This window comes from Oryzias latipes, chromosome 7 (assembly GCF_053564925.1).
Source record: "Oryzias latipes strain Hd-rR chromosome 7, Olatipes_Hd-rR_3.1".
Taxonomy (NCBI): domain Eukaryota; kingdom Metazoa; phylum Chordata; class Actinopteri; order Beloniformes; family Adrianichthyidae; genus Oryzias; species Oryzias latipes.
In genome coordinates, this window is record NC_136243.1 from 26,961,164 (window position 1) to 26,974,631 (window position 13,468).

Genomic DNA, 13,468 nt, shown 5'->3' on the forward strand with positions numbered 1-13,468 from the left:
GATAATTAGATTACTGTGAGAGTTTCTCTTCTCTTGAAAGGTTCAGTCAGTATTATTGTATTCTGTATGAAGTCTGACAGCAGCTGCTGCCAAATGTCAAATACATGGCATCACATTTGTGTCACTTTACCTTCAGCATACCTTTACATTCTGGTTCTTTGCATCCTTCTCTGTTTTCATCCACCGACATCTGGTAGCAGCAGCATCCAGACACACAAAATGCAACTGAGATGGAACTGGGAAAAAGTTTGGCTTTTTTTAAGTTATTTATTTTATTTTTAAAAATTAACAGAAAAATAACATAAGAAGGTCATACTCGATTTACATTTTTCACAAACTCATATAAAATAAGATACTCCCCTAAGGAAACTTGATATTGACGCTTGAAATGAATTTTTATTTATGCTCCATCAAGAGAAAAAACATTTGTTTTTTTTTTAATCAGAGTGGGTCTTTACAATTGTATGAGGAAATGATTTAAAGATTACTAAACAAGTTTTCAAGCTTAAATGTGATAGTGTACTTCACGATTTAATACACGATATGTCAAAAAATCCAGCATGTTAATAACTAACAAATCCCAACACGTTGAATACAAAAACTAACGAATGAATAAATAAATAGAAACGAAGAATAAAGCAGCATTGGGATGGGAGGAATGGGAAATCTTCCATATGCTTCACGTGCCACTTCCGCGGGCGGTCCGGACCTCGTAAGATCCGGACTGTCGGTTTGAAGGGAGAGCTCCGTCAAACCGCAACACTTCCTGCGGTGCGTTGCGGTGCGGCGTAAAGCTGCGGGTGCGGCAGAAACCGCCACTGAGCGTCATTGTGTTTGTACCCGCCTGCCGGCGGTGCGAGCAGGACTGCCGTGCCGAGCCGAGCTGGACTGAACTGAGCTCCACCAGCCGAGAGTCTCCGAAGCTGAAGCGTGGAGGAGAACGGGCTGAAGAAAAAGCAGTTTGGACTCCGAAAAGACCGCGAACAGGGATGGAGAGCGCGCGCGCGCCTGCATGAGGAGCTACAGCAGGAGGAGAGTTGGGACCAAGAGCTTCTTTTCACACTTGGAGGACTTGAACTTCAGTGTCGTTCTCGACTCAGCGGTGATGGGAGCGGAAGCAACAAGAGGAGGCGACATGATGGACCATGGATATATTCACAGGGACACATGTTAGAACTATTCGGATGAAAGGCCACCAGGTAAATATCCCTCCAAACACATAAGAATGTTTTTTAACGTGTTTCATTTGCACAAGGGATTGGGTTCAGTTCAGCTTTTTATTATTAGTATTTATTTTTATTTTTATTCATTTTGGATTGCACCCAGCTCAATTAGTTCAAATTTCCCAAAGACCTTTTCACCCTGTTGTAAGTAATTCTTATAAAATCAGCAGGGAGAGCATTAAAAAAATGAAGGTTACTTTTTGGTTTGTTTTGCATTGCTCCCCTTTAGGCTACTCAATGTAGAACTTGGTTTAACAACAGCATGGATCAAGAACAATACAAAAAAAAAAAAACATAGTTTAATAATGTTCACTCAACCTCTAAAGAGATGAGAGTTCCAACAGGTTTTGGGGGCAACTGGAGATGCAGGCAGGCTTCTGATGATGTCATTGGCTGAGAAAGAAGCAGAGATTGAACATGGAGTTTGTCATTATCCACAAGAAAGAGCCTGCTCTAAATGAGAAAAGGGAAGAAAAAAACTGTGCAGAGAGTGAGGATGTGTCATTTTCTGCAGAGATCGGGGAAAAAAAATGATGCTCAACTGAAAATATAAAAACAGGTATACTGACACCAGCTAAACTGAAGCAAATTGCTGTTAACTTGCTTGAGTAACTTTTAAACCACAAACAGTGAAAGCTATATTTTTGGACAGATTTGTAGTTTCTAAACCATGTAAACATCATCTTGGTCTTACACAGTGCAGTGCGTTTACTGAGTCTTAAGGGTTCTTTTATTTTTATGTACAAAGCTGTTTCCAGCTGTGGTTAAAGTGTGGATCTCTTAAATGAACAAATGATTAACTCTAGGCAACATAAAAGATGGATTTTAAACAGCACATGTAAGCAAAATGCTGATTCAAACTGTTTGGAGCTTTCTTAAAACTTCTGGAAAACTGTGAGAATCAGAGAAATGAAGATTTTAATTTGGATATTTCCCCCGCCACTCACTCTGCATCTCCCCAAAGTCATGAATGTGGTTGAATCTGTTACTTTTGGTGAAATGATTCTAGCTCAGTCATGCATATCAATAAGGAGAGATCTTAGGAATGCGAGTAAAGATTTTTTTTTGTGTTACAGCAAAATGTGAATGAAAGAAATCCATAATCTTTGGTGGTTAGGCTCTGGGCCAATGACGTTTTGCGTGCTTGGGATGAACTTGGACCATAAATGTATAAACTCTAGTCTAGAGCCCCTAACATGCTGATAGCGGTTAAAGGCCAGACCATTCTAAAACATCTCTTCACGTGGAGAACAGGGCGGAGGAGAAGGCAGAGAAAGACAACCATTCATAAGATTAAAGGCAAAAATATGATGGTGATTGGCTGAGAAGAAAGGTGGGCAATTTAGCCATTGGTGAAGGCCTATTGATAACGGTGTGTAGAATGAGATTGTTCCTATTGAATATGTGCCAAAGCCTCATAACAAAGACATCATTTCTCCATTTTGGGTTATGATGGCGATGGGCTCCAGCCCGTCAATGTCCTTAGGGGAATGTAACAAATGAAAAAGAGAAAATGAATAATTATTCTGTCTTCCCTTTGTCACTTTTTATATTCAAACATGTTGCTGAATTCCCTTGAATTCCATTTTCCCTCTTGGCAGAGAGAAAACAAAAAAGTTTTTTTTAAAAATGTGACAGTTAACACGTCACATCTCTGATGATCCAAAAAGGAAAGTTGTGTGGGAGCTAGCATGAACTACAGTACAAAGTAGTTTCCCTAATGTTTTTTCAAACAATACAACGTAATATTAATTATGAAAATATGGAGGTTAAAACATCTCACACTGTAATTGACAGTGATTTACTGCAGATGATCTTCATCAAAGAGGTTAATATCTAGGACGATGTTCACTGTTCCTCTCGACGCTGTCAAGTGCTTTAGTGAAGCTCTCCCTGTGTGGCTGCAGAAGAGAAGACACTGCCATGTTTTATGTCATGCCTGTGGTCTTTGTGCTCTGATCAAAACACCATTAGTCTCTTTGTCTTGTGCTGCTATATGAAGATCAGACCCTTCACTGGGGAGTAGCCTTAACTTTGATGGTGTCCCACTGGTGAAAATGACAAACTTTACACATTCAATATACATGTGGGCAAGTTCAATTCAAGAAAGTTTTGAACTTGTAGATTTAATTAACACAGATTATTAGGAATCATAAAGAGATAAGACGTATTTAAAGAAGTGATCACTAGAATTCAACTTTATTTTTAAAAAATGCAAAGGAAGCCATAAAGGTAGACTTGCCTCTTACTATATACAACTATGAGTATTAATTTAAAAAGTAAAACCGCCTCTTTATAGTCACATTCAGGATAAATAAATTAAACAACTCAACCTATAGTCGTAACAAACCTATAAATGTGTAACAAACAGCCTTTAATTAGCACTTTATTATATCTCTTCTTGAAGCGAATCATTGATTCATGTGTGCGGTTCATGTAGATGCAGAACCAGGAAGGAATTCCACGGTTACTCCAACTCATGCCAGCTCAAGCATCACCAGGAAATAAATTTTGAATGACCAGAGGCACTTAGAGATGTGAGATGAGCCACACATGCAGGAAACACGGATCCAGCTGGTCTGTAGATCAAGTCAAGTCACTGCCCAGGTGATAAAAGATGTGGCCCTGAATGCTGTTTTCTTGTTCAGGTCTGGTATTGCAGAGTGCGGCAGTCTGGCCTCTTTCATGCTTTAAACATTGCGGGGTGTGACTGTGTGTCGCCCTCGTACAATCTAGAGCAAATTTGACTTCTGGGCTGTCCAATGAAAAGAACCTGGAGCCCCCTTCTATTAATACATTTTCGAGTCCTGAAAAATTGATGGCCTGAAAGATGTGGTGTAGAAGTGAGGGTCAAATCAGCTGTCGTAAGTGTCAGCCTGTGTAGCGGACTGAACTACAATCTGTGTTTCATCATCTCCAGCTGGTGTTGTCAAAGGAAGCGGCGATGAGAGGTCTCACTTTTGAGGACACCAAAGTCTCCCAAAGTGGTTTATTTTACATGCACCGACCTGAAACGTCATTGAAACCAGCTGCATTTCCTTAACAGTCAAAATGATATGAAATCGTTTTTATTTCAAATCTGCACCCCCCCCCCCCAAGCTTTTCTCTGCAATATAGTATTACTGTAACTATTCCAACAAATTGCAATATCTATATTTCAACAATTAAAAGCATTAGCATAAAAATGTAGCTGAATTTGCACCGATTGGTGTTGTTCTGGCTCTGACTGTCATTTCAGAGCTGAAGCATGAAAGGATGTTTGAAAGCCTTCCCAGGCATTGACTCTCATTTTATATGGAAAAGAAATAAGACAATTCATTTATGATTGAAGTAAGCTATAGGTCTAGTCACTACCACTTAGAGCTCAAGGGTAAGTAATTTGTATTGAACAGGAACAGGGATGGTATTATGGACACTCCTTGCCTCTTTGCCATCATCCAACTGCTGAGCTTCTTTAGATCAGAAGGATTTCTTTTAGATCTACCCGCCCCCACACCTCACCCCGTTGTCTCATGTCTTGTGTCCCAGGGCGTACAGGATAATAGAGATCAATAGATTGTTGTTAGAGGGCAGCAGACAGCAGTTTTTTTTTTCCTGAATCAAGTCATAAGACTGAGGGAGAAATCACAGAAAGTGTTATGTTACTGTGAAATATCATGACTGTGTCTCTCACAAAACAGGTGCAGACGATCTGTTTCATAACCGTTGCAAATTCATACAGTTTAAATTGTTTCCTGAGGTAAGAAATATATTTACTCTATATTTAGAGCACATTTAGCTCAGTTGTTCTACAGAGTTTTAATTGGAATGTTTTTGTAGAGTCAAATTAAAACTTAGATTACAATGCCTCAATGTTACGCATAATAGCAGAACTAATTTATGTAATTCGTCACATTTGAATATGGAAGGAAAGTCTTTATTTCTTTACGTTTTTAGTTTTGTCTGCTAACTAGAGAATTATCATTTTTTTAAAGATCTGAGCAACTGAAGGACATTTGAAGTATTGTCTTTGAAAACAAAAAGCTAACATTCATCCCTATATCTTTGAGAATACTCCGATCATCCTTTTATCTGTTTTAAAGCGTTCCCAGAAGTCTTTTAATTTTGATTATGCTGTTTTTAGCTAAAATAAAATAAAAACCTATGTTGTTTTTTAGGACACGGGTTCTGTAGAGCAGCAGATGCTCATTAGAAACTTGCCTCTGAGTTATGGGCACGACTAGGCCGGCACAATAAATTTATCAACATCACGATATCATTCTGTGCAATATACTTATCGCAAAAGACAGTGTAAACTGTGGTTAATGGTTACCCTAAGTATTATTGTACATGCTTAAACAATTCCATGGCAGCTTGAAATATTTAATGGATCAAATAAATTCCTTTATGCCTTCGACCAATCAGATGGATCGCTTCACATTGTTGACCAATTGAGTGGAGTCCTTTTAAGTTAGATGCCCATTCCTATGTAGATTTGGGTCATTTGGAGTAAAATTTAAGTTATGACGATTTTTATTTAAATAAAACTGTTGAAGAAAAATGAAAAAAAGGCACTTGTGGTTTGTTTTGCTATTTGTTTATGTATTGCAAGTCATATTGTCATCACAATATTTATCACTAATATCAAACATCCTAAGTTTTCCTCAAAACCACCCTAGATTGGTCTGTTGGCGTGGAGCAACCCTGCTCCCTCTGACCCTCACTGTTACTGAAAGCCCCTCACACCGACCCAACATTAGCGGTGCAACAAAAACGGCGAGCAATATTGGAGCTATCCCGCCGCACAGTTTTGAGCCAGATGCCAGCTCGGACGAGGAAAATGAAGACATTCATGAATCAATTTGTCTACAATGGGATGCATCAGAATGGATGCATCAGGAAGCTTGTGGCTTGACCAGCGTAATTTCTACTTCACAGATCTTTTTCTGCTTCTGATTCACAATTTAAATAAAGAAACTCTCAGTCAGAAATGCATTTTAAGTTTAATTTTCTTAATATGTCCTCTATCATCAGAAAAAGGCCACAAGAACATTTAAAATTCCAAAACTACCATTTTTAATCGGATTAGGTCTGTAATCCAATGACACTCAAAACCCAATTGCTACTGCAGGATTTGAAGGCAAGAAGTGCTGGCTTTAATGCAGTTGCACTGTCAGAAGGGAGAGTGGCATAGACAAACATGTCAAGGATGCAGTTGATGTATTCACACACGGATCAGTATGCTCTGTCAGTGCTTTCAGTGGTGCAAAGATAGGATGTGTACAGATAACTGAGAAAGTATGAAAGTATAATCTTTCAGTTGTCTCAGTTTCTTTGGCACTTTTATCACGATACACTAGACAGCGTGTTCTTCTTAATTTTTCCTCTCGTTCGTTTTTGGGTGTGCTGATGGTTTGCAGGCACAGCAATCTGCACCATCAGTTTAATCTACCAAGGAGTTAGTTTAAGCAAAGACAAACCTAATTTCCACTCCCCCCTCCTTTTTTCACTCCATAACTAAACTTGCAAAAGCAAACGTTTGGATCTACCTTATCAGGAATGCTTCACAAGCATTGAATAAACACGCTACCTTTTATCAAAAGGGGTAAATCTTCTTGCGACCCTATTTATGTGAAAAGGATGGAGTGATAAATGATGGTTTGAGAAAATCAATTGTGAGTCTCCAGGAGTGGAGAAAATGATTCTGCACAGTGTAGAGTCAGCTTTTTATGTCAAAAATATGTAATACCCCGAGCTCAGACAAATTCAAGTTGCCAGGATTGTGCTTTATTAAATAGTGCAAATGTGTCTGACAACCAGCCTGTTTGTTTTTTTTTGTCTCAGCAGCTCTGAGCACAAGGAAGCAATCCCTGTATATTTCTCTGGGATCCTTTTTTGATCCTCATATTAGACAACCTTAAACACCTTGCATCTTCTAAATACCTCCACTGTGGTATATAACGAGCTTGTATAGAGAGTCTTAAAGGGCATTTTGTGTAAAGATATTATGCGTTGTCTAAAAAATGTTCTTGTTTTTTTGTTTTTTAGGACATCTTTGTCATTTCTGTCACATAATTAGTTTGCCACATGAAAAGTCACCCTCCCGTGTGGAAGCCGATTACTTAATGCACGCCCTTTTCTTTCTTTTTATTTGACAGAATAACGGTAAAACTGCTGGGAGGGTCAAAGCCAACATTCTTGGTACCTGCATCTGGAATTGAACATTTCCTGACCTAAGACCATTAAAATGGAGTTGCTATGGAAACTTGTAGTGATGCTGTCATTGGTGCTACGTCTGACAGGTAAGCCCTCTATACACGTACCTTTATATGTTGTCTTGTGGGGTCTTTTTTTTTTTTGCAGTGTTTAAATTAGATATGTCTAATGTTATAAGAAAAAAACAAGGTGTTATGTTAAGTGTCTTAACAATGCCATATATGTTTTATAATATAAAGAAAGACTTAAGTTGTCAGCTTTTAATTTGCAGCTCAAGCAAATTATTGTTTCGTTTGTGCCTGACATCGTATTAGAAGAGAATGAGATGGGTTTCCATCTCTATCTTCTCAAAGCTGAAAGTGAAGTCATTTAATTTAAAACATGCCTCGATTGTTTTCCAAATTGAAGTTGTACTGGTAGTAGTACAAAAAAACCTTGTAATCATTGATCTTGCTTTTAATGAGAGACCCAATTTCTCTCCCATAGAGAATGCTAAGGGTTAAATACAAGTTTTCATTAGGATGTCAGAGTCTGCAGCCGTGAGCAAGATGAATAAAGGCTTTGTTGCATGAGCGCAGTATCTTGAGGAATGACTAATCTTTCATGTTGCCTTGCTCAAAATCAGCAGCCCCTCCTTACAGCTGAGACTGGAATAATGAGAAAGTGTGCGTACCACTGTGGGCTTGTGAATGTTGCTGTGTGTATTCGGTGGTTCTCATGCTTTTTAAAGGAGCCAACATGCTGTTGGCACCCAAATTTGCGTACATAGCAATTAGGATCACTTATCACTAAATCCTGTGACTAACCTTGGGATTTGAATATACACAGTAACTCTGCACACAGTGTGACCTACTTAAGACTTTTTTTTCTTCAAATAAAAAAATATATTTCCTAGAGTTATTTTATTACAGAAAAATTGTAGTAGAAAAGTAGAAAACAATGCACAGCGGTTTGTTTCTATATTAAGGAAGATGCCTGGCAACAGATTTTTTTTTTCCACTTGATAAAGTTTTTCAGTTTAATAACAAATGTATAAACATGATAAGCATAATAGTATAAATCTCAACATAAAAGTCTTTGAACAGCCACTCCAACTATAATTTTTTCCCATTGTAGAATTGTATCCAGTGGTCTTTTATAATGATTTTGCCGTTTTTAGCTAAAATCAAAAGCCTGTGTCGTTTTTAAGACGCATCTTCTGCTGAGCTGCAGTAGCTCCTAAGAAATTCGCTTTTTGGTTGTGGGCGGGACTGTTTGCACGGAAGTTAGCCTATCTAATTTCCCAGCATGCCTTTGTTTACGCTCTCTCCCGCTAGCGACAAGAGCCTCACGAGCCCCTAACATTGGCGTAGCAAAAAACAGCAAGCAATATTGGCGGTATCCAGCCGCACAGTTAAGAGCCAGATGGCAGCTCAGAAGAGGAAATGCAAATGTAAACAGATCGATTGGTCTGCAAGTGGAGGATTTTGAATTATAGCGGAAAAGGGGAGATTTTGCACGCCCTCAGCAGTAGCCGATTCACAAGTCCGAACTTTTCAAACATCTGGTTTTCATCTGCTCCTGATGAAACACGATTTGAAAAAAAAAACAAAAAAAACGCAGTTTGAATCTTTAATTGTTTATACATGGCCTTCAATATGAAAGAAATGCTACGAAATATTAAAAAACACCAAGAATGCAATTTTCTTTGGAGTGGGTCTTTGGATAAATGCATTCAATCCAGTAATCTTAGTGTTTAATGGCTACTTTCTTAAGTGGGGGGTCTAAGCCCTGTGACAGGCAAAATACAAAAAGAGTTTATTTCAGTGTTCCTTTTTATGTCGGGTGTTCCTCCAATATTCATTTACTGCTTCTTGAGGGTAAGAGTTGTCATGTTATGCATTACTGTGTCAGAATTATTCATCTAAAAACCTTAATTATACTTTAGTCTTCAGTTATTTAGCTCCCCTCAAAATCCTGCTATGTGTACAGTTCTGAATAAGATTCTCTTCTTAAAAGAAACCTTTCAGATTTCAGCTCCAAAAAGGACTAAAGCTATAAAGGCACTCTCATTTGAGTATTTTTGTCTTATGGAGCTAAAAAATAATACCTTTTCCATAAGTTGTCCAGCTGTGACTGCAAACACAGTTTATTAATTTCTTCCTGGTAGATTATTATAGGTGTTTTCTTTGCTCCCCAAAATAGTCAGAACTTGGTTTTGTGGGAGAACAGTGATGCTGAGAGGAATTCATTCCCAAAGCGAGTTCATTTGAAGTTAACCACCTTTTCCCCAATTCCACTCTGAGAGTCTGAACGACCTGAGGCAGTAGCTTTTGCTCCATTTCTGAATAAGTGAGTTGAGTGGAAGAGCAAAAAGGTAAGGATGGATGTTTTAAACCCCATAGAGACAGTTAACCTACCGGTATGTGTTGCCAACCACTTTGAGCTCAAGATTGAAAGTGTTTGTTTCACGAAAGCAATTTTTACAGTACAATTAATGACCCTGTGATCATGTTTTTGACATGTTTCATGTTTGTCATGTTTGTGAGTTCATTTCTTATTATATTCTAAAATATTCAAGTTACTAATTTAAACAGCAAATAATTTAATTCAAGAATTTTGTTTCTCCATGACAAGGCAATTCAATTTACAACATTTCTTATTTGAATAATTGGAAGAAAGAACAGAATCATCCGAGGTGAGAGTATAATTGTAAACACATTGACTAGGATTGTAATGGAAAAAAAATGTAATGTTTTATCATCCTAAATTGAAAAAAAAGAAAGCCATAAGATTAAGGAAAAAATACCTTTAGAATTTAGTTTAACTCTCTAAAATGTTACCCTCAATTCACACCAAAGAATCAGCAGGAAGTTATAGCAGCAACACGTCAGACTCCAATAAATTAGTTTTAATCAATCTCAGACAAACCCACATCTTACGAACGACTTGTATTGATGCAACGCTTAAATTAGGTTGGGGCCTTTTTTTCCAGTTAAAGGTGGAGAACAATAGGAAACAGGCTTAAAGTGTTAGGGTAAACTTCCAATACATTTTCAAAATGCGTTTTTTAAAAACATGATTGATATGTTTTTTGGTCTTTTTCAAGTGATAAAAACAAAAAAATAAATACATCGACATATCAAAACGATTTAAAATAATAGGTCAATAATTCATTGGAAAAGAAAAGAAGATGGTGCCATCTTGGATGATGATGGAATCAATCGCTTGCACCAAGTACTTACATCAATGTTGCTCTACGGGTAGCAAAAAATTTAATCCTGAAAGAAATTTGATTTGAGGCATGATGCAAAACATCTATTCACTAAAGTAGAAATGAAGTCAAACACAGTTCTGACAACTTCCAAATAAATGTACACTTCAGAATAGAAATTTTAAACAACCGAATGCTGCGACGGCCCTTTACCTTTTAACTGTGAGTTTGTGTTACACTGTAAACTTGTAAACATACACATAGGTGCATACTCCCAAATTATACATTTAAGTTCAATGTTCATAACGATATAATTTTGAACCTCTGTGACTTCACCTGGGGGGTATTCCAGAAAGCAGGTTATGCTAGCTAAAGCAGGTTATGCTAGGCTAAAGAAGTGTACAACCACCGCTTTTTGTTCCAAAAACAGAGGTATGTTTCAGGGTATGCTTAGTTCCCCTGGCAACTCATGCTCTGAACATAACCTGGTCTGGAGCAGGTTTAGTTGAAGGTTAGTTTGTTTTCAGAGAGGTGAAGCAGCATGACGTGTCCATTTGAAGATGATTTAGTGGATGAAGAAGCTCAGATAATACTTTTTCCACCATGAGAGGGTGATAAGACCACGTATCCATGTTGTAGAGATAAACCTTTTACATTGATCTAACTTAATTATTTGCTTTGGTTAAGATAAATCAATTCTTTTTAGTTAAGTCAGCTTAAAAAATAACACATAGTTATCAGACATTTATTTTACTTTCATTTACATTAATTCAGTTAAGTAGGTGTAACTTCGGTGCTGCTGTTAGATCGGCACCACAAAGAATTGTGGGATACCATTCCCTTTGCCTGTCTGGATGGATTTGGGTTTAAGTGTGTGTTTTTGACCAAATGTTGTTGTTTAGCTGTTTTACTGTGTTTTGCCCAGTTATTTGTACTGTTGTATTTAATTCTTTCTGCACCATGAGTGAGAGGGATGGAGAGGATGATGAGTTTATATAGCACCCCTACTGTCTGGTGCTGTAATGATAAATTCTGAGATATGGTATATGGTTACATGTTTTAAATCTGTCTTGTTTCTTTCATTTTATTGTCATAAAAATGGGTATATCTGCAGGCTCAAATTGAGACATATGAGAGTTCAAGAATTACAATAAATTTAGATGGAAAAACTTTAATTGAATAAGAGTAATATTACATTTAGTTAGATAAATATTTAAATTTGCGATGTAAAAAAATATTGAGTTAGATAGACATAAGAAATTAGGTTGAATAAATTTAACTCAATTACTTGTTACCAACTGAATTAATTTAAGTTGGATAATTTATATATATATGCGTCACAATGAAAATAAGATCAGAAACTCATGCGTTTACTCTGTTCTTTTTCTCCAAGCAGAAACTCTTTTGCTGATGCAGCCGTATTACTTTTTTGATGGACGTATAATCATCATACGCAGTCATTAAAATCTCAGACTCCATCTCACTGAAGTATAGCGCTCTCTTTTGTTCTCCACGCGTTTCCATGGTGACTCCGGAAATCGCAGATCTATTGAGAATGTCTTTATGTACTTGCTGTGCACGTGCATTAACCCAGAGTTACCAAGTTGAGTGTAATTACGCTAACTCATATTCGGTCTTCTGGATCATACATACCCAGAGTAAGCAAGTTCAGGCGGATTTCAGCCAGAGTTCAGGGTTAAAGTCAGGGTAGTTTAAACATGCTTTCTGGAATACCCCCCAGCTGTTAAAGAGAATTTGCTTTCTTTCATGCAGTTATTCTTAGTAACCGATATGATAATTGATGATTCAGGTGAGGAATGATATTTCCAGTTGCTACAGTACAACATGAACTTGATATGTTTCACACCTGCTTGATTTTAAACTGACATTTTTTGACTGAATTTTTCACACAAGTATTGACATTGATGATTCATACTTTCATTGCAATTTACATTTCATTTCATTCAGACTTATTCAAATCTTCTGATGTTTATTTGCAGCAGAAAAAGTCAAAGAAACTACTGGTTGCTGTGCCTTAATCCCACTTAATTTAGTAAATGCTAAGTAGCACTTAACAATGACTTCTTTTCTCTCCTCAGAAAGTTTGGCTGTTAGTGAACACATGAACAACTCACAGTTTTTGTCCATTAGCCTTTATTTCAAACATTTGAGAAGATACAATGACACCTGTGCTTTTATCAAAAAAATTGCACAAACCTTCCATGTGCTCTGTTGCACCTGAAAGAGAGACTTTAAAGGTACACCTTATCGCCCTTGACAGATGGGAAGATGCTCTAAAAAGCAAGGTTGAGTTTTTTATTTTTTATTTGATGCATAAAACCCTGGGCTAAAACGAATGGATTTTGAGCCTTGCAAATGGCCGATACCTCCCCCATAGTTGACTCCCCATGTGCCTGTCTATTCATGCTGAGGTAAGCTGGAGAAATTCATTTGCTGTCAGCTAGTATTGAATTTGAGATTAGTTTTTATTTCAGACCCTAAAACAGCTCCCTCTGACTTCTGCTGGCTTCAATGCAGAGTCTTGAGTTGTCAGAGGAGCTGAAGAAAACATCTGGCAGCAGGGGACAGATAGAGGCAGGATCTCTATTATTTTAATACTCTTTGATAATGACCTCCATTTCTTGTCTGCTGTGTTGTGCAGTCAGCAACTGCACAAAATTTTTCATTTTTTGCACATTTAAATTGATTTGACATTTTTTCTTGACGTTGTCAACACTTTTGAGCTGAGGATTCTTCTTTCTGTATGTTTTTTGGTAGTTTGAGGTTTTTTAAAAAAAAATAAATATCCAGCTTTGAGGTTATGAACTCAGAGAAAACATTGTCTTATCAGTGCTCT

At 37.4% G+C, this 13,468-nt stretch overlaps 1 protein-coding gene across 2 annotated transcripts in view; it reads left to right on the top strand.

Moving 5' to 3' along the window:
* The first annotated feature begins 658 nt into the window (after positions 1 to 658).
* cntn3a.1 (contactin 3a, tandem duplicate 1) overlaps positions 659 to 13,468 on the top strand; it is an 87,547-nt gene continuing 74,737 nt past the window's right edge. For both annotated transcript variants that reach the window (XM_011476939.4, XM_011476941.4), the window contains exons 1-2: positions 659 to 1,199; positions 7,361 to 7,504. In XM_011476939.4, coding sequence (XP_011475241.1) covers positions 7,450 to 7,504 — 55 coding nt within the window. In that variant the 5' untranslated portion in view covers positions 659 to 1,199; positions 7,361 to 7,449. The remainder of the gene's footprint in view (positions 1,200 to 7,360; positions 7,505 to 13,468) is intronic.